The sequence below is a fragment of the Danio rerio genome, chromosome 12 (assembly GCF_052040795.2).
Source record: "Danio rerio strain M-AB ecotype USA chromosome 12, GRCz13ab, whole genome shotgun sequence".
In the NCBI taxonomy this organism is placed as follows: Eukaryota; Metazoa; Chordata; class Actinopteri; order Cypriniformes; family Danionidae; genus Danio; species Danio rerio.
The window spans coordinates 17208057-17228286 of record NC_141032.1 but is presented as its reverse complement, the minus strand read 5'-3'; the positions used below and the strand labels follow the sequence as shown (position 1 = coordinate 17228286).

At 41.1% G+C, this 20230-nt stretch overlaps 1 protein-coding gene across 4 annotated transcripts; it reads left to right on the top strand.

Annotated features, from left to right (window-relative positions):
- Positions 1 to 10952: 10952 nt before the first annotated feature.
- LOC141376775 (uncharacterized) lies at positions 10953 to 19087 on the top strand. 4 transcript variants are annotated; one of them, XM_087276024.1, is made up of 4 exons: positions 10953 to 11442; positions 12948 to 13090; positions 13448 to 13841; positions 16695 to 17581. In XM_087276024.1, the coding sequence occupies exons 2-3, from the start codon at positions 12959 to 12961 to the stop codon at positions 13832 to 13834; spliced, it is 519 nt and encodes a 172-aa protein (XP_087132150.1). In that variant the 5' UTR covers positions 10953 to 11442; positions 12948 to 12958; the 3' UTR covers positions 13835 to 13841; positions 16695 to 17581. The 4 variants fall into 4 exon arrangements, with proteins under 4 accessions (XP_087132150.1, XP_087132148.1, XP_087132149.1 ...); XM_087276022.1 differs by having other exon boundaries at positions 11321 to 11442; positions 12948 to 13841; positions 16695 to 19087; XM_087276023.1 differs by lacking the exon at positions 10953 to 11442 and having other exon boundaries at positions 12192 to 13090.
- The last annotated feature ends 1143 nt before the right edge of the window (positions 19088 to 20230 follow it).

Sequence of the window (20230 nt, the reverse complement as noted above, 5' to 3'; positions counted from 1 at the left end):
ACTGCGACATTGCCTCGCCCCCATGAACAATATATATATATATATATATATATATATATATATATATATATATATATATATAGCTATAGTAAATATGTTGTGTACTTACAAATGTGTACTTACAAAATATGTACTTACACCTTAGCCTACGTATGTAAGTACACTACTGTAAATACATATTAAGTATGGATGTACTTCAATTGTAAGTACAATATAAGAACATGTAGGTACATTGTAAGTTGTACTAAATGTGTACTAAATGTGTATTTAGGGCTGTAGGTACATAGTTACTAAGGCCACCTAATGTAAAGTGGGACCAAAATTGGCTCAAAATAACGCAAAAACAACCAATTTTTACTTTTTAGTGAAATACATGTGTCCTAATAGTGTTTTTAGCAGTGTGGGACACATATATGACGGTCAACAGCTCAAAAAAATGTGTTGTGGTGTTTCATGACCCTTTAATAAATAGTGCACCAATATAAATCATATCAAAAAGCACGAATATAAGAGGGAACACAAGACACAAATTGTGAGTCTGCATATAGGCTCACTGTAACAAATATGGCCGACCAGACACAAAATTATTTTGCTTTTTATTCCACAACCGAGCCTTCTTTGCCCAGAGAACACTCAAAACCTGATTCCGGGGTATTTACGACCCAAAAGAAATGTGCCATGCGGCATTAAACAAAGAACGGTTCAGGACACTTTAAGCTGCTTAACACTGATGTTTTCATATAAACTTTACTCTCTTTGTGTAATCATGTGTTTTGCAACGTTTCCCTTGCTCCTGTATCAACATTGTGATTTTTAATACTTCTGTATAAAATGTTTAACTGTACTAAAACTAAGCAAGCCCTTATACTGTTCGTGTTTGGACTTTTCGAAAAGCTCACTCGCAGGACTAATTGATCGTTGACATTTTATTTTAATACGAGTGCAACATATTAACATTTGTAGAGACTTTAACATTTCTGTCCCGATTTGCATAAAATTAGCCTATGCAAATTCTTCTGCCTTCGACAAAGAGCCATAAAGTTATTTTTCCAGGAAGTTAGCTTCTAATTGGTCAACTTTCCATGGAGGGTGGATCCGAACCCGCCCTATAAAGCTTAGGACCAAGCTAAACTCTCCCCCTCTGTTCAAAACTTCACTCCTCCCCAGTCTCCAGAGCAACACCCCCCCCCCCCCACCCCTCTGCTCTGAAACACGCTGTTTTAAACTTTCTTCAAACTCTCTGCAACTTCCTCAGAAACCCAGACAGAAAACGGTTAATCGCACCGCTCGGACATGTCACTGTTCAGAATCCTTTTGCTGCTTCAGCTTCAAACACGGACTCCTCCCCACTACAAAGGCTCGTGAGGAACAAAGGATCAGCCAGCCGAATCACGTGCTCAACAACGGGAGCTCGGACATCACGAACAGACCGCAAGTATCACCTTTCTCCCAACATCTAAACTGGTGTGGACTAAATTCAACGCTAAAGAGACAATAGAAGGGTTACATTGAATTTGATTACGTTTGGTTTGCTTGGTTTGCTTTTACAAACTCCGAGGTTTTCCCATCATTACATCCTCTCAACCTCTTACTTCACGTTCGTTACTTTTCCCCATGCTTGTATGAATGTGTGTTTGTGTTAGGTGTTAGTTTCTGTTAGAGTAGTCAATAAAGTTTAATTTTGTATAAAGAAAGGTGCCTGTGTATGTTAATGAATCTAATGTCTTAAAGGGGTGGTCCACAATAGCTTTTTAAAGCTTTGGTTGTGTTTATGGGGTGCAGAACCATATGTGTTCATGATTCATTTGTAATAAATGACATTATTTGTTCACAGATCTTACCTTCAATTTATACAGCTACTGAGCTAACATGGAAACGACCATCATATTTCCTGGTTTGTTCTATAAAGCCCGCCCTTAAAGGGATCTGATTAGTCAGCTAACCTAATGTGTTGTGATTGGTGGATCGGCTTCACGTCACCAGGAAACGTCATGCCTCTTTTGCATGCTATCAGATTGTAAATAATGTCATTGAAGCCGTATCAGTTTGAGCCCGAGTCCGACACAGAAAATGGAGAGGACACAGCTGAACCCATGCAAACGCGACTTTTGCAAGATATTTCAGAATGGTACGTTTTTGTTTTGTTCATTGGTAAGAGGAATGTGATCAAGCCATCAACATTTCATAGAAGTAGTAATTTATTTGCCCTAGCCCACTCAGGACAATGTATTTACTATTGCATACAATTTTATATAATGTGGTTTAACCTTGTGAACGACAGTAATAAACAAATTAATAAAACATTCAAATACTTTTATATACATTTTTTTCATTTTCTGAGTATTACAGTGGTCAGTTTGTACGAATGACATTCCATACTACTGTAAATAGCAAATGGTACATTATATGGTGGCTGTAAGGTCTCTGTTTCTAATAAATAGCAGGTAACTACTTTGTTTTTTGTTCACTTTCTGAGGTTTAACCACGCCATAAAAATGCGATCGTAATAACATTGTACAATAGTAAGGCTTAATTAAAACGCACTTCAGGTATTTATAAAAGGTCAATGTTTATGCTGAATAAATAAATTAAAATGATACTTACAAAAACATGACATCCCATACTAGTGTATATAGGAAATAGTACATTATAAGATGGCTGTAATGTCTCCGTTTCTAATAGATAGCAGGTAAAACGATCTATTTTGTTTTCTCGTTCACTTGAGGTTTAACCACGCCATAAAAATGCAATCGTAATGGCATTGTATCGTAATAAGGCTAGGACAAATTAAAATGCACTTCAGGTATTTATAAAGGGTATGGCTATGCTGAATAAATGATTGAATATAATACTTACAAAAATGAAAGCACGGACGAACCTATACTGAAAACAGCGCAGTTTTGTACATACATAATGAAACATGCGTTACAGAAAAATGAATAAATGATATTTTTATTTGAGTAAAACGGTCACGAAATTACCGTAACAGTAATATGTGTGCTAAACACTGAATTGCTGCGGTCTTGAATGGATTTCTGAAGTGCTCTTGGCTTGATAACATCTTTTTTTCTTATTTTACATCTAGTGTCAGTTTATTTTATTGATGAATGTTCAATGTTATAAGAGCAACCAATAATTATGTGGTAACATATACAAATCAAGCTAATTTTTTGTTATGGGAATACATTTAATTTTCTTTAGGCGCACGTGTAATAACTGTGAAAAAAATGCCAACAGAAGTAGAAAATATCTGTTGCAAAGAAACACAGAAGGTAATGTAAATGCATTAATGGCTTTCCATTAATTTTTCTTAGCTTGACTAATAGTGCACTTTTCATAAAGGATACATGCAAGTTGACCACACAGAAATTCATTGTCATACATTACGGTTTAGATTGTCTAGCACATGATGCAGGTTCAAACCCTTCTACTTGCAACCATCCTGGTTTTGAACCCAATTGTTTAAACATGTACACATTACAGAATATAAATAATATATACAGGGCAGACTATGGACCGTTGAGACACAGAAATGTTGGAGAGTAAGTTTTTGTAAAATGTATTTAAATAAATGTTATTAAATGTATTTTAAGTTACCAAGTACAAATCACTGAAAACCAGTCTCAAAAAACTTAAATAGACAATAAATATATACACATATGTACAATTGCAAAGTTTGATATGCAATGCTGACATCCGTTTCCTTTTATTGCCATAGGCGTTTCCGTTTTCTGTCATATCGCAGCTTTGTTAGCTGGTACTGGGGCTGGCTAGGACGTGATGTGAGGGTTGTCATCCCGTCATGTGTGGTGTGTCAGATACGCCAGGAGTTTCCGAATGCAGCAGGACAGTATGTTGGGTTCCGGCCTCCTCTTGATTAAATCTAGAAACATGATGTGAAATAACATGCTCTTTTGAGGGTTTCTCAAATTGAGAGGAAAGAGGTGGTGGAACTGGAATGGACTGCAGCTCTTCCACATATGGTGCTGGATCCAAACAGACTTCATGTAGCACAAGGACCATGAGGTCCTTCACGTAGCCTAATAATAATAAAAAAAATTGTTTTCTGAGAAAACAATTACATTATTGGAACAACTGTACTGTGATATTTATTCATAATTTATTTAATCTGCTTATATTTACTTTCTCATAAATAATTATTTGTAATTTTGTTATTAAAAATTCATAATAAAAAATATCCAACTTACCATATGTTGGCTCTGTTTTCACTGGTTTTGCCGTGCATTCCCCCTTTTCGTTTTTGGAAATACAAATTTGTACACAGCCTGTCCAGTGGTTGTTATTGCCTGTTCACTTTGATAATTTTCGTTATGGTGCATAGCTGCGAGGTATAACCTGTAAATCATTGAACAAACCAATGAAAAATGTACACATTGTAACAACTATTATATAAATATTTTAAATGACAAAACAAATTAACAGACAAATACCTGCACAGCATTCCAATAAAAGGAAAAACAACATTCTTTGGTGTGAAATGCAGAATCACACTATGAAATGCCTTAAGTGAAGATGTTTGATAATGGTGGCTGAGTTTTGCAACATCCTTCACAACTCTCTTGTTGTTTAAAATCTTTTCCACTTTATAGAGGGCCTGTGAACCTGTAATGATACAGCCATGAAATATGAACAGCAGCTCTACATTTAACCAGTATTACTAATATATATAACTTTTTTTTGGATAAATACCTGGTTGGAACCATTTTTTGCGATCTCTTGAAAGTACATCAGGGTGTTCACACTTTGGGTACAGCAGATTATTGTGAACGTGTACATTTTGTATGGGGTTCAGTAAGGATGTTAATTTGGCAACCTTTTCCAGGCCAGACACGGAGGAAGTCGCACTCCAGTAAACATGGTTCTTTATCCTCTGGTTTTAATCCTCTTTTTCCATGTGACTTCGTTGCTCTGTTGATAAGTACGCATAGGTTCAAATAAATAAGTAGAAACATTTACAAATTAAAACAAGTATAACAGTTCTTGTGTATGTTTACACTCACCTGAAATAGTTGAAGATCAAAAATTTTGTTTGTTTCATTGTCCATCAATGTGTAGCTGCCAAATTTTGAGTGTCCTATTCGGAAAAAAAAAAAAAATTATACTTTAACACACATACATTTATCAAATTTCAAAGTGATTTAAATAAATCCACCATACCTGGGGCCTCATGTACGAAGACTTGCGTGGAAATCATACTAAAACATTGCGTACGCACAAAGCTGTAAATGTGCGTACGCAGAAAAAAATTCAGATGTATGAAACACTGCGTGTGCCGAATCTCACGCATATTCTTTTGTACATCCGAATGAACGTGAAACTGAGCGCAACATGCACGAGCACAAAACCCCTCCCTGCCTCCTCCCCCGTATGAATATATTAATGACTATGCTAATGGTAAAACCCAACCAAAAAGCAATAACAAAAACAAGCAAAAAGAGAAACTTTGAACAGAATGTGAATTGGAGGTGCTCCTTTCGGAGGTAGACCGGAGAAAAGCGGTGTTATTTGCAAGTTTGTTCTCCGGAATTAACAACAAAAGAAAAAAATAGAGTGGGAGAGTTTAACTGATGCGGTTTACACAGTTGGGTCTGAACATCGCACTGAGTTAATTAAAGAAGAAATAGTGAGGTTTATAACTGTAAAATGTTGCAGTATCCGTAACATTCTCAGTGGCGCAGCTTGTAAGACATGTCAACATATTTTGACACGTTCGAGCATGAACTCGCTTCGAATCCAGCGTCTGATGAACTCTTTCTTCTTTTTTCCCCGCTACATATCAGATTTTGCCAACTATTTATCACGAGAAAGACAGGTAGGAATCATTAATAAGTTTGTGCATCATATTTTATTTGCACATTTATTGAATGGAAATGTTTCTGATTCAAGCATACAAATTCATCTTCAGATAGTGTCTTTATAGCAATGTGCGTGCAGTAGATAGCTCAGATTACATTGGGAAAACAGGCGACCACTGCAAATTGTGCTTTAATGTTTAGCTGGTCAACTACGTGGTATGGAAACCTTATATACCTGCTAGATGAACCCGTCTCATACAGCTGCCATTGCAAGGCTCAAAGACACTTTGTAGAGAGTAATTTAACAAAACTGCCCCTAGGAGTCGCCAATGAAAATAAAACAGACACGCACAAAAAAATGTGCCTACGCCAGCCATAAAGCTGCCGTGAAGCTGCGCACATTCCCACGTTCAGTTCATTGTTAGTAAATCCAAAAGTGAGCGATTCTGAGCGTGAAACCTGGCGTACGCAAAGTTTTTGTGCGTACGCAGCGTTCATACAAGAGGGCCCTGGTGTGTCAGCTCTCATATCTCCTGCTAATGCCACCGCTCTATCTTTTTTAAGCTGTGTAAAAATATTTTGTTGCTCTAGATTCCACTTGTGTATGATGGCTGGTTCTAAGAAATTTCTGGCATGGTTCCTGAAAGCAGAGTACTGAATCGTTTGAAGATTCATGGCCTTGAAATTATTTTTCACTATAAATGATCACAATCTCCCGAATGATCTGATGATAGTACTTTTGTTTGATAGTGATGTATAGAGTCTATATGGTATCTGTAAATGTTTAGTGTGTGAAATTGTTGGACAACCACAACACACACATTAAACAGCAAAATAAACATGTCTATAGCTTACTAAAAGCCTTTATGTCTGTTCATATATTTTATATAAATGCAGAGCAGCAAGACCCATGGGATTTCATCAGCCACTCACCATCAGAGTCCTCCGTGAAAGCTGAGAAGAGCAGAAGAGGAAGCCAAGCAAGAGATGCCAGAAAAAAAAGGGGGAAGGAAATAATGTGTTGTTTTGCTGTTTGAGTATAGGCAGGGGCAGTGGGTAGCACAATCGTCCCACAGCAAGAAGGTCACTGGTTCGAGCCTCGGCTGGGTCAGTTGACATTTCTTTGTGGAGTTTGCATGTTCTCCCCATGTTAGCGTGGGTTTCCTCCTGGTGCTCCCACAAGTCAAAAAATATGTGGTGACATTGGGTAAGCTAAAATTGTCCGTAGTGTATGTGTGTGAATGAGTGTGTATGGATGTTTCCCAGTGATGGGTAGCAGCTGGGTGGCAACACAGATGCACAGTAGGTAGTGCTGTTTCCTCACAGCAAGAAGGTTGCTGGTTCGAGCCTCAGTGTCACGGGCAAAGAAGAGGTGAACTCAAATGCAGAGGAAACAAAGTCTTTATTCAAGTAGAGGGTCTCAGGAAAAGCAACGAAACAAAGGTATCCCAGTTGGGTAAATGCTGGGGAAGCATTAAAGAAAAAACTCCACAGTAACGGGACGCTCGCTCACTGGAAGTCCTGGACACAGATACAGGGTGAGTAACAGAATGCTTCACACAGACACATAAGCGACAACATACTGACAAACATGAAGGGAAATGACGTGCTATAAATGGGGAAAAAGGGAATGAGGAACAGGTGGAAAGAATTAGCCGAAATGACTGGTGTTCCTGTGACTGCACATAAAAGCAGGTGAGAAAGGTGATCTGTAACACTAAATAGAGGAAGGTAGCAAGAACGCAAGGTACGGTGACAGTACCCCTCCCTTCAAGAACGCCCCCTGGCGTTCCCTGAAGACTCACCATGGACCTGATGAAACTGGTCAATGAGAGAGCGGTCCGGAATATCCCGAGCTGGGATCCAACATCTCTCCTCCGGACCATAACCCTTCCAGTCTACCAGATACTGATAACCTCTACCTCTTCGCCTCACATCCAGGAGACGGCGCACTGTGTATGTAAGTGCACCCTCAACCAGCCTGGGAGGCGGGGGGGCAGAGGTTAAGGGCTGCAGGGGGGAGCGAATAACAGGTTTAATTTTAGACACATGAAAGACTGGGTGAATATTACTGATCTGAGGGCTTAATTTGAGACGAACCGCCACAGAACTGAGCACCTTGGTGATGGGAAAAGGTCCGATGAATTTGGGTCCCAATTTACGTGAGGGGAGTCTAAGGGGAATGTCCTTAGATGACAACCAAACCTTCTGACCACACACGTAACGAGGGGGCACAGAACTGTGGCGGTCCGCAGATGACTTGTTCCTATCGCCAGTCCAGATAAGGGCTTTTCTGGTGATTCTCCATGTTTGGAGGCATCTCTTAATGAACGAATTTGCGGAGGGAACAATGGCGTCAGGTTCTTGGGAAGGGAATAGAGGGGGCTGGTAGCCTAGGCAACACTGGAAGGGGGACAACCCCGTAGACGAGACCGGGAGGGAGTTATAAGCGTATTCGACCATGGTTAACCTGGAACTCCAAGATAAAAATTGGCAAACCCCAGAAACCGCTGGACCGCCTTGCGACTGTCTGGGGTTGGCCAATCCGCAACAGCATTTACCTTGGCAGGATCCATCCGCAATCCCTCGGGCGACAGAACAAACCCCAGGAACGAAACCGACTGTGTATGGAACCCACACTTCTCCACCTTGGCGAATAGACGATTCTCCAGTAGCCGCTGAAGCACCCGCCTGACGGGCTGGACATGCTCCTGTTCATTCTGGGAAAAAATCAGAATGTCATTGAGATAGACGAACACAAAGCGATTTACCATGTCCCTGAGCACGTCATTGAAGAGTGCCTGGAAGACCGCCGGTGAATTGGAGAGCCCAAAGGGCATAACTAGATACTCAAAATGACCAGTAGGGGTGTTGAAGGCGGTCTTCCATTCGTCCCCCTCCCTAATTCGAACTAGGTGGTAGGCGTTGCGGAGATCTAATTTAGTGAAGATGGTTGCCCCCTGCAGGAGTTCGAAGGCCGATGACATCAGTGGCAATGGATAACGGTTCTTTACCGTGATATCATTCAACCCCTGATAATCAATGCAGGGGCGCAGAGATCCATCTTTTTTCTCCACAAAAAAGAACCCCGCCCCAGCTGGAGAGGAAGAAGGACGTATAATACCTGCTGCTAGAGAATCGTGGATGTATTTCTCCATGGCCTTCCTCTCGGGTCTAGTCAGAGAGTATAGACGCCCCATAGGTGGAGAAGTTCCGGGTAATAGGTCAATAGTCCCCTTCCGCACCGGAATCAATAAGGGCAGACACCTGCTTAACAAGACCCTTAACATTTAACCAGGCTTGGAGCGACGCCTGACCCCTGGGCAGTGCACGTGTGTTCATGGTGCTCACCGTAACTCCGCCCTTAGATGGCTTACGTCGGCTTTCCGTCGCCGACAAACGAGCTCTTCCAACTTGCATCGGCTCCTCCTCCGGAAATTCGGGCTGTTGTGACACGACTACATCCAGCGCGGTGTTGTTCCTAGGAGAAAACTCATTGACTCCGCCTCTGCGATGATGCGCTCTGAGCGCGAGCCGGTTGTCAACACGGATGGCGGGATCGATGAGCCCATCGAGACTGGACGGCAGCTCCAGCAAGAAAATCTCGTCTTTAATGTACTCCGCCAAGCCGTGAAGGAAGTGGTCCCATTGAGCCTTGGCATTCCAGCCGCTGTTAGCCGCCAGGGTGCGGAACTCGATGGAATAGTCCGCCACTGATTGGTCCGCTTGTTGAAGTGCCGCGAGTGCTCTCGCAGTCTCGGTCTGCAGCAGGGAACGGTCGAACACCTTTTTGAGTTCGTCAGAGAAGGCTTTAAATGTGTTGCAGCACTCACTCTTGTTGTCCCACATCGCCGTTCCCCATTCTCTGGCCCGGCCAGTCAGGAGAGTTATAGTGAAGGCTACCCTGGGGGTCTCTGTGGGGTAGCAAGATGGCTGGAGCGAGAAGGTGAGGGAACACTGGGACAGAAAAGATCGACAAGAGTCGGGCTCACCAGAGTAAGCAGCAGGTGGGTTGAGACGAGGTTTGGCCTGTCGTGGAGTGGTTATCGCCTGTTCCGACGAAGCCGCCGCTGGAGGATCCGGGAGAGCTGCTGGAGGGAGAGTTGCTGGAGGATTTGAGAGAGCAAGCTGCAGCTGATTGAGGCGCAGCAAGTTGTTGGGACACCTCCGCAAACGCTTGGTGGGAGGCTGCGATTTCCTCCTGTTGTCGGCCCAGTAATGCGCCTTGTTGGGCGAGCGCTCGGCGAATATCAACGTCCTCTGCTGAGTCCATAATGGTCAGTATGTTCCTGTCACGGGCAAAGAAGAGGTGAACTCAAATGCAGAGGAAACAAAGTCTTTATTCAAGTAGAGGGTCTCAGGAAAAGCAACGAAACAAAGGTATCCCAGTTGGGTAAATGCTGGGGAAGCATCAAAGAAAAAACTCCACAGTAACGGGATGCTCGCTCACTGGAAGTCCTGGACACAGATACAGGGTGAGTAACAGAATGCTTCACACAGACACATAAGCGACAACATACTGACAAACATGAAGGGAAATGACGTGCTATAAATGGGGAAAAAGGGAATGAGGAACAGGTGGAAAGAATTAGCCGAAATGACTGGTGTTCCTGTGACTGCACATAAAAGCAGGTGAGAAAGGTGATCTGTAACACTAAATAGAGGAAGGTAGCAAGAACGCAAGGTACGGTGACACTCAGCTGGGTCAGTTAGCGTTTCTGCGTGGAGTTCTCCCTGCGTTTGCGTGGGTTTCCTCCGGGTGCTCCGGTTTTCCTCACAGTCCAAAGACATGCGGAACAGGTGAATTGGGTAGACTAAATTGTCCGTAGTGTATGAGTGTGAATGGGTGTGTATGGATGTTTTCCAGAGATGGGTTGCCGCTGGAAGGGCATCCACTCCGTAAAACATATGCTGGATAAGTTGGTGGTTCATTACACTGTAGCGACCCCAAATTAACAAAAGGACAAAGCCGAAGAGAAAATGAACAAGTATAGGAAATGATAGACAAGACAATGTTTGATTAAGATGAAGTGTTTTAAAATGCTTATTTATTAAAATAAAGGTTACAAAGTAAAGAAGAAATACTGTATATTGTGTATTTGTATATTGATTTTACTGCCTTCAAGATTTTACATTGTAAACTAAAGGGAACAAGGGGGAACAAATGTTGTATTTACCCTTTAACTACAGGTAACAAGGGAGGAACAATGCTTCACTTAAATTTACAACCCTCAAATGTGGTATTTACCCTGTAAGTACAGGGAACAAGGGAGGAATAATGCTTCACTTTAATTTACAACCCTCAAATGTGGTATTTACCCTGCAAGTACAGGGAACAAGGGGGTAACAAGGGAGGAACAATGCTTCACTCTAATTTACAACCCTCAAATGTGGTATTTACCCTGTAAGTACAGGGGAAAAGAGAGGAACAATGCTTCACTTTAATTTACAACCCTCAAATGTGGTATTTACCCTGTAAGTACAGGGAACAAGGGAGGAACAATGATTCACTTTAATTTACAACCTTCAAATGTGGTATGACGGTAGGCCTATATCATGCAAAGTTATATGATAGTGAGTTATGGAGACATTGATGGCTTTGGTGAGATCGACGAGTAAACATAAGGTAAGTAGTGTATGGAAATATATTTTATATTAAATTGCAGATTTAAAATACATACAGTATACAATAAAGGTTCATAATTTCACAGGTTGTAAACCTTTTATTCATTAAACACCCAGTATAAAACCCAAGCACTGAATAAGAGTACTAATGTACTCACGCAGGTGCATGTACAGTACATTTGCAGATAGCAATAGGTTGTCACCATCCTTGCATAATTCTTTATATGTATACAAAACTTGAAGAAAAGTACATCGTAAACGTAATATACTTACGCGGTTCTTTGCGTGATGAATATCTTATTGTTACTCCCCTATAATGCAAACATTATGGTTTGTTCTTTTGCAATTTAAAGAAAAGTACACCGTTATTTCACTGTACTTACGCGGTACTTTTCATGCTCAATATCTGGTTGTTAACCCCTTATTACCCAAGCATTACAGTTTGTTCTCTTATACCTATGTAAACGTTATTTGTACTTACACTATACGTACAGAATAGTACACCGTTATTTCACTGTACTTTTGCGGTAATTTTCGTGATGAACATCTGGTTGTTACCCCCTACCAGCTCTGGCCCACAAATCAGGTTTTGCTTGGCCCACACGCCGCAGTGAATTACGGTACATGACTGGACCAAATCTGGCTTCCAGACAAGGGCCAAACACAGACCATATCTGGGCCAAGTCTCAGCCAAGTTAATAACTCATAACTGGGCCTGAACTGGGCCAGATAGGTTGGTGTGTCACGATTTTCATCTGGCCCAAATCTTCTGTGCCGCCTTAAAGATGGTGCCACCTCTGCCAAACCCGGGCCATGTTTGGCCCACATGCTGTATGCCAGTACTGGATGAATGCCTGCTGTGCCAGCTTTTTGCCAAATCTGGGCCAGAATTCTTTGCTACTAGGGAGGTCTTGGGGGGCTGGTAACCTGTTGAGATGTTGTCTGGTAAAAATAAAAACCATGTGTTTGTTTATTTATTATTTGCCACCTGCTAAACAATCATATGCTAGTAAGATATGTTTTGATGCTGTTTAAAATGCTGGTCTAGCTGTTCTCAGTGTTGGCCCTGACCAATATTGAGACCAGCAAAACCATTGAAACCTGCATCAAAACATACATTTCCAGCATGTTTTTTTTCAAGCAGATGTACATCATTGTAGCAACTTGTACACTGACGTCACTGTCTCCGTTCGGTCACCTACTGCGTGTGCTTGAAGTTTGGACTCGCTATTTACTCGCAATTTAAATCTTAATCATAAAATTCTTCCTCATTCGCTAAGTATTTGTCTCTCCTACTTAGGGTGAACTAACCCTTAATACATTTATACAAACAAAACTGCTTTTAAACTGTCTGTCCCTCGAGCATCCGCTTGTTGTTTGTAGCTTTAGCCTGCTAGCGCCGCTGGTCAGCTAAAGCTACCGACCTCTTTTACCATACACTTTTGACTTGCTGGCTTTGCTCTTTACCCCGTAAAATGTCGCTTGCGTCTCTGTCCTTGTGTGCAGGAGAAGCATCGATGGAGGCGTTGGAGCTGGAGCTGGAAGAAGTGGAATCCCAGATTCGGGCACTTTTGTTGAGGCGGACGCGGCTGCAGGAACAACGGGCGTCGCTTTTTGTGCCTAACGCTAAGGCCGCCTCATCATCTAAGGTACGTAGAAATTACAACCACATCATTCCCTCTACCTCAACCCTGCGTCCTTCTCTGTCAAGGCCCAGCGCACCCGAGGCACGGCTCAGCCAGCCGTCGTTCATGCCGACACCCGGCTACCACGGCGCCTGGGTGCAGCCACGTAAGGTGCTTGCCAGATCCCGGGGCAGAACGTCTCCTCCTCCCGTGTTCGAGATCTTCACAGAAAACCGCTTCTCCCCTCTCCGCGAGTCGGGTCCCGATGTGGCCATCATCGGTGACTCGATCGTTCGTCACGTCCGTGTCGCCTCCTTAAAAGATAATAAAGTACGTACTTTCTGCTTTCCTGGTGCCCGTGTGAGAAATATTTCTACACAGATTCCAACCATCCTGGGCGCTGCTGAGAGCCCTGGTGCCGTTGTCCTCCAAGTAGGGACAAACGACACCGGGCTCCGGCAGTCGGAGATCCTGAAGAAGGACTTCAGGAGCCTGATCGAGACGGTTCGACGCACCTCGCCCACCACGCAGATCATTGTTTCTGGGCCGCTTCCTACCTACCGCAGAGGAAATGAAAGGTTCAGTAGACTTTTTGCTCTGAATGAATGGCTATTAACATGGTGTAAAGAACAGAAATTGCTCTTTTCTAATAACTGGAATCTTTTCTGGGAGCGTCCTAGGCTCTTCCGTGCTGACGGCCTGCACCCCAGTCGAGCCGGAGCTGAACTCCTGTCGGACAACATCTCCAGATTACTTCGCACCATCTGACTAGCAGGTAAAAATTCACAAAATTCACATTATAGCCACCTAGACTTTTGTTCGTCCCACTTAAACATCAGTAATGCATATCTGGCGAATCCTATAGAGACTGTGTCTGTTCCTCGTATTATTAGATTAAGAAATAAACTTACTGTGTGTTCCAGAAAAAATCTATTAAGAATCAAACCAAAAAAACCAGTAGAAAGTGAAAATACAAATTTCGTAAAGCTTGGTCTCCTAAACATCAGGTCAATTGCACCTAAAGCACTTATCATAAATGAAATAATAACAGAAAACAATCTTCATGCACTCTGTCTCACTGAAACCTGGCTGAAACAAAATGACTATATTAGCTTAAATGAAGCAACTCCTCCAGGATTCTTATATAAACATGAGGCTTGTCAAACTGGTCGTGGTGGTGGAGTTGCATCAATATTTAGTGATTTCCTTAATGTTAATCAGAGAAACGGACTTATGTTTAGCTCCTTCGAAGTACTAGCGCTTAATGTTCAGCTTCCAGATACTATGCAAAAACCTATGTTATCTCTAGCTTTAATCACCATATATAAACCCCCAGGACCCTATGTCAACTTTCTAAAATAATTTTCTGATTTTATTTCTGACTTACTAGTCAAAACTGATAAAATGCTAATTGTAGGTGACTTTAACTTCCACATAGATGACGCTAACGATTCATTAGGGCTCGCGTTTATGGATTTAATACACTCACTTGGGATAAAGCAAAACTTTGTGGGTCCAACCCATCGCTTAAAGCATACATTATACATTAAACATTATACCACAAAGTGATGATATTACAGATCACTACCTCTTACTATATAAGCTGTGTTTACCTGAAATCAGCAAACCCGCTCCAATACTCCGCCCTAGTAGAACTATTGTTCCGTCAACCAAAGATGAATTTATAAATAACTTACCTGATCTCTCTCTATTTCGTAATGCACCCGCAAACTCAAATGATCTTGATGTAGTAACCAGCAGTATGGATGCCATCTTTACTAGCACACTAAATACTGTGGCACCCATCAAATTAAAAAAGGCTAGAGAGATTAAAACTACACCATGGTATAATAGTCACACTCGTGCGCTCAAAACAGCAACCCGCGCCCTGGAACGTAAATGGATAAAAACTAATTTAGAGGTCTTTAGAATTGCGTACAAAGACAGTATGTCCAGCTATAGGAGGGCTCTAAAATCTGCCAGGACCGAGCACCTGCGCAAACTGATAGAAAATAATCATAACAATTCTAGATTTTTATTTAACACCATCTCTAAATTAGCAAATAATCGGTCATCCTTGGAACAAAGTGTTTCACCGCAAATTAGTAGTGATGACTTCATGAATTTTTTCAGTGATAAAATAGAAGGCTTTAGACAGAAAATAGGAGATGCCAAACTTTCTACACCGGCTTATACTCCAAATCCTGTAAATATTTCATTGAATCATAATAATAACCTACACTGCTTCAAAATCATAGAACAGGAAGAGCTAGATAAAATTATAAATAGCTCTAAACCAGCTACATGTATGCTGAATTCAATTCCAACAAAATTACTGAAAGAGCTGCTACCTGCTATAGGAGAACCTCTTCTAAACATTATCAGCTCTTCTTTATCTATAGACCATGTTCCAAACTCTTACAAGCTAGCTGTTATTAAGCCTATTATTAAGAAACCGCAACTAGACCCCAACAACTTAGCTAACTATAGGCCTATTTCAAATCTTCCATTTATATCTAAAATAGAAAAAGTTGTTTCCACTCAATTATGCTCTTTTCTGCAGATGAACAATATTTTTGAAGTCTTTCAGTCAGGTTTTCAGAGCTCATCACAGTACAGAAACCTACCACTGGGAGACATTATTGGAAGACATGGGATCAACTTTCATTGCTATGCAGATGACACTCAATTATATATTTCAACTAAACCTGACGAGACGTCTGAACTGTCTAAACTAACTGAGTGTATCAAAGACATTAAAGACATTATGACCAACAATTTTCTTCTCTTCAACTCCGACAAAACAGAATTATTATTTATTGGGCCTAAATCTTGTACACAGCAGATCTCGCAACTCAATCTTCAATTAGAGGGATACAAAGTTAGCTTTAGCTCTACTATAAAAGATCTGGGTGTCATATTAGACAATTAGCAATCTAACTTTTGAAAACCATATATCCCATGTCACAAAAACTGCCTTCTTTCATCTGGGAAATATTACGAAATATGCTATCCATCTCAGATGCAGAAAAGCTAGTCCATGCTTTTATGACTTCGAGACTGGATTACTGTAATGCTCTATTTGCTGGCTGCCCAGCATCCTCTATTAACAAACTTCAATTAGTACAAAATGCAGCAGCCAGAGTTCTGACCAGGTCTAGAAAATATGATCATATCACCCCAATTTTATCCTCCTTACACTGGCTGCCTGTTAAGTTTTGTATTGAATTTAAAATATTACTTCTCACCTATAAAGCTCTAAATAATCTAGCTCCTGTTTATCTAACCAACCTTCTGTCTCGCTACAATCCAACTCGCTCTTTAAGATCTCAAAACTCAGGGCTTCTGGTAGTACCTAGAATAGCAAAATCAAGTAAAGGAGGTCGAGCCTTCTCTTTCATGGCTCCTACACTCTGGAATAGCCTTCCTGATAACGTCCGAGGCTCAGACACACTCTCCCAGTTCAAAACTAGATTAAAGACCTATCTGTTTAGTAAAGTATACACTCAATGCATCACCTAGCGGATTCCACACAGGCTTCTGCATCTTGCTTATATGCACTATGAACAGCAGCTATGCTAATTATTCTCTTTATTCTCTATTTCCACCTGGGGATACTCATCCCAAGGTCCTCAGATTATGCGGAGTCACTGATTGGATCCAAGACCAGTGACGAGATGATCCCAAGGATTCCATATCCGGGACCAGGCCATATCCTGAGCTGCTGCTGCGCTGATGGTCGTGGGGAGTGGACAACATGTGTCTGATTCTTAGCTGGTCAGGCTGGGAAATGACCAGCTAAAACCAGCTTGTCCAGCCTAGCCAAGCTGGGAGTCCAGCCAAAACCAGCTATGTCCAGCTTAAACCAGGCTGGTAAAGCTGGTTTTAGCTGGATTTGGCTGGTCATTTTCCAGCCTGACCAGCTAAGACCAGGCTGGAAATGGCTGGAAACCAGCCTGGAAATGGCCAAAACCCCTCTAAAACCAGCCTGGTCAACCAGCTAAAACCAGCCAACCAGCCTAGGCTGGTTTAAGCTGGATTTTTCAGTAGGGCACACACCAACAGTTATCCATAATCTTCCCGGTTCATAACTTTGTTACTCAGAGACCACCCCACCAAACCAACCCCCCCACACACACACTGTTCTTGGGAAAATCGGGAACAAATGTTGGCAGGAGTGAGCTAACTTGCTAATAATAATTGCTAAAGACAAACCGCATTTCTTGTGGTTTATATCCTGGTTTACGTCCTTACTACAACATAGCCTACAATGAATGCTAAAAAACTATGCATGTAAGATATTGTAACAAATAGAAATACTTACAGGTTGTAGCTCACAATCCCCAGCATCGTCTTTATCGTAGGTACTGCTCCTTCTTTGAGGAGAAGTTTTTGGCTAAATCCAGCCCTGAACTGTGACCAATTTTGAAAACTGTCCTTTGTAAAATGCTGTGCACAGAGAGTTATATCTTTTTTGTAATATTTTGGAACATGATTAAAAATGAACAACTTCTCTCTTTGTGTCACGTTCTTTGGAAGATTAAATAGCGAAGCAGAACAAGATCCATGAAAATAGCAGCGTTTGGGCATTTTCCTTTCTTTACTAATGCGTCTATGGCCACGCTTCTTTGCTGCGCAAGGCGTGTGCGCAGTAAATGCACGTAACCTGGAACCTTTCACAGGGGCGGAAGACTTTGTTTGTAGTCTTCAAAATTCGTTTGTTGTAGACTTTGCTAAGCTAACTCTGTAAAAGCCAATGTCTCCCTTTGCATTGAACTTTGGGTATATTTCATTCAGATATGTTGTTTATGTTCACTTAGCTACATTACACATGAACTAAAGTTTAAAATATGACATCGTTGTGGACAACCCCTTTAAACTTGTTACCCTGCTCAAACTTTATGGGTGTTTATTTTGATAGCATCGCTGAACGATTTGTTTGTTCAGATATAAAGAGTCGATCTAAATGAGCCCCGTTCAAATGAATCTTCCTCCCGTTAAGCTAGTCCGTTATTTAATGGTCCAGAAGGTACGCGAGCACTGAAATCTAAGTCATAGCTCGCAACATTATAACAGCGGGAAAGGCGCGGGAAGAATTACCTTGAGCTAATTTACTACAGTAATAATGGTGTAAATATGCGAGCACTTTAATCTACATTATAATTTGTTACAGATTATTAATGTGGATATGCGTGCAAGTTAATCTATATTATTATTATAATTTACTTCATGTTTATTTGTGGAGAATAAACAAACCATTAAATATGTAATTTTTACACTCACCGAGCAAGCAGTGTACTGAGAGCGCGCAAGAAAATTTGTGCATGAGCAGTGCATATTTGAGAGCTCACAAGCAGTTTTGTCCACAAACAGAGGAAATCGGTGCACAAGCATTATATTGAGAAAGCTATGTTCATTTTGCTCATGTGACGGGTGGTAGGTAGGCAGATGGAAAAAGACCCCCAATATAATAGTAATTATGGCAATTTACCCGACCACGCCACCTTGGGAATTTCACCCAAAGAATTTAAATACACGCACCACCTATATAAAAAGGCACGCGCAAGTTCGCTCCACCAATTACAGTCAGAGACATTGGCACAGTACAAAAGTAAATTACGTTATTAACAAGTCCTAAATAAAACCATGATTAAAACCAATATTGCAACATTGACATTGTGGTTTGTAAAGTGACAAATTGTGCTCCAGGGCCAAAGCTCACCAGCCAAGGAGGGTGGCCAGACAGCACTTCAGGCAAGTGAAAACCACTGCACTCCACTGTGTAAAAAGCACACATGCACAAACATAAACCATCACACTGTGATCACTACACACTGTGAAAAAAATCTCCTATAAAATTAGCCTTCCGCCCTGGGAGCTCTGGCTTTGTCACAAGCAGACAAGTCGGACCAATGCCCTGCAATTAAAGCAGAACTCAATTTACACAAGTAATTATAAAATAAACAAAAAAGGTAATAGAATTTATAAATGAAAACAAAGAAAGTCAATTAAATCCCACCTTAAACAATGAAAAGAAACAGTTCAACCTTAAGCCAAATTAATTACTAAAGAGAAAATAAACCAAACATCAATAATGAAGAAACTAGAGCATCAGTAAATATTCAAAAAAAACACAAAATGTATGGGAAAATCTCAAATCAAAACAACTGGATGAATAAGTCAAAATAACGAAAATAAACAAATAAATCCAGCCAAAACTATGAGGATCCTACTTTTTAATAAATGTATACAATCAAATTAATACAAATTAATTAATTAAATCCTTCTATAAACCAGAAATACAGAAAACAAATCGGGAAAGTAGAAAATTAAAGTTATGAAAACAGAAAATTTAAATTAAGAAAAAGGAAAACAAAAAACAGGACAGCACTATAGTCGCATTTAAAGGCGGAGTGCCCGACGGAGCTCCCTTTGCAGATTGTTACCCAGTCTATGAATAGATAAATAAATCATTATGGTAGGAAGTTTAAAATCTGCTATTAAACAATTTGCAACTACCTACCGCTCGCCAAAAGGGATCGAGGTTAAATCAATCAAAGGCAGATATCACATAGTTTTCAGTCAAACAGCCGACACAGCAAACAAACACAGCTGTGTACCTGCTACTGGTTCTCACAGCTGAGAAAAGGACATACAGCATTTCCAGATCGATCGCCTTAACCACAACATTAAACAGGCAATGCTTCCTTACCTTTTCCAGTCTCTACACTCACTCTAGCCTTGGCAATCACAGCAAAACACTTTAGCCAAAACAATATCCAACCTGATCAGACTTTCCAGTGCCCTCGCCAGGTGCGGGAAATGACGGAAGCCCGTTAGTTCACCTTTCGAGTCTTCTGGTTCTTGAGTCATTCGTTCATCACATGACAGAATGACTCAAACCCGAGGACTCGAGAGTTCATCGGATCAATTATTTTTTCCGTCTTTAAACGCATATGATTGGGCCATGAGGAACGAATGACTCAAACCCGAGGACTCGAGAGGTGAACGGATCAATTCTCTTTCCGGCTCTAAATCCATATGATTAGCTTCTGTCTCTTATGTGATGGATGACTCAGAACGAGGACTCGAGAGGTGAACGGGATTGGAGAGGCTCCAAGATGGCAACATGTTAAAAAAAAAGTAAATAATTAATGTAAAGTG

Excerpts from the sequence above, each read along its gene's own strand:
- LOC141376775 (XM_087276021.1), top strand. The coding sequence starts at position 12,917 with ATGTCGCTTGCGTCTCTGTCCTTGTGTGCAGGAGAAGCATCGATGGAG.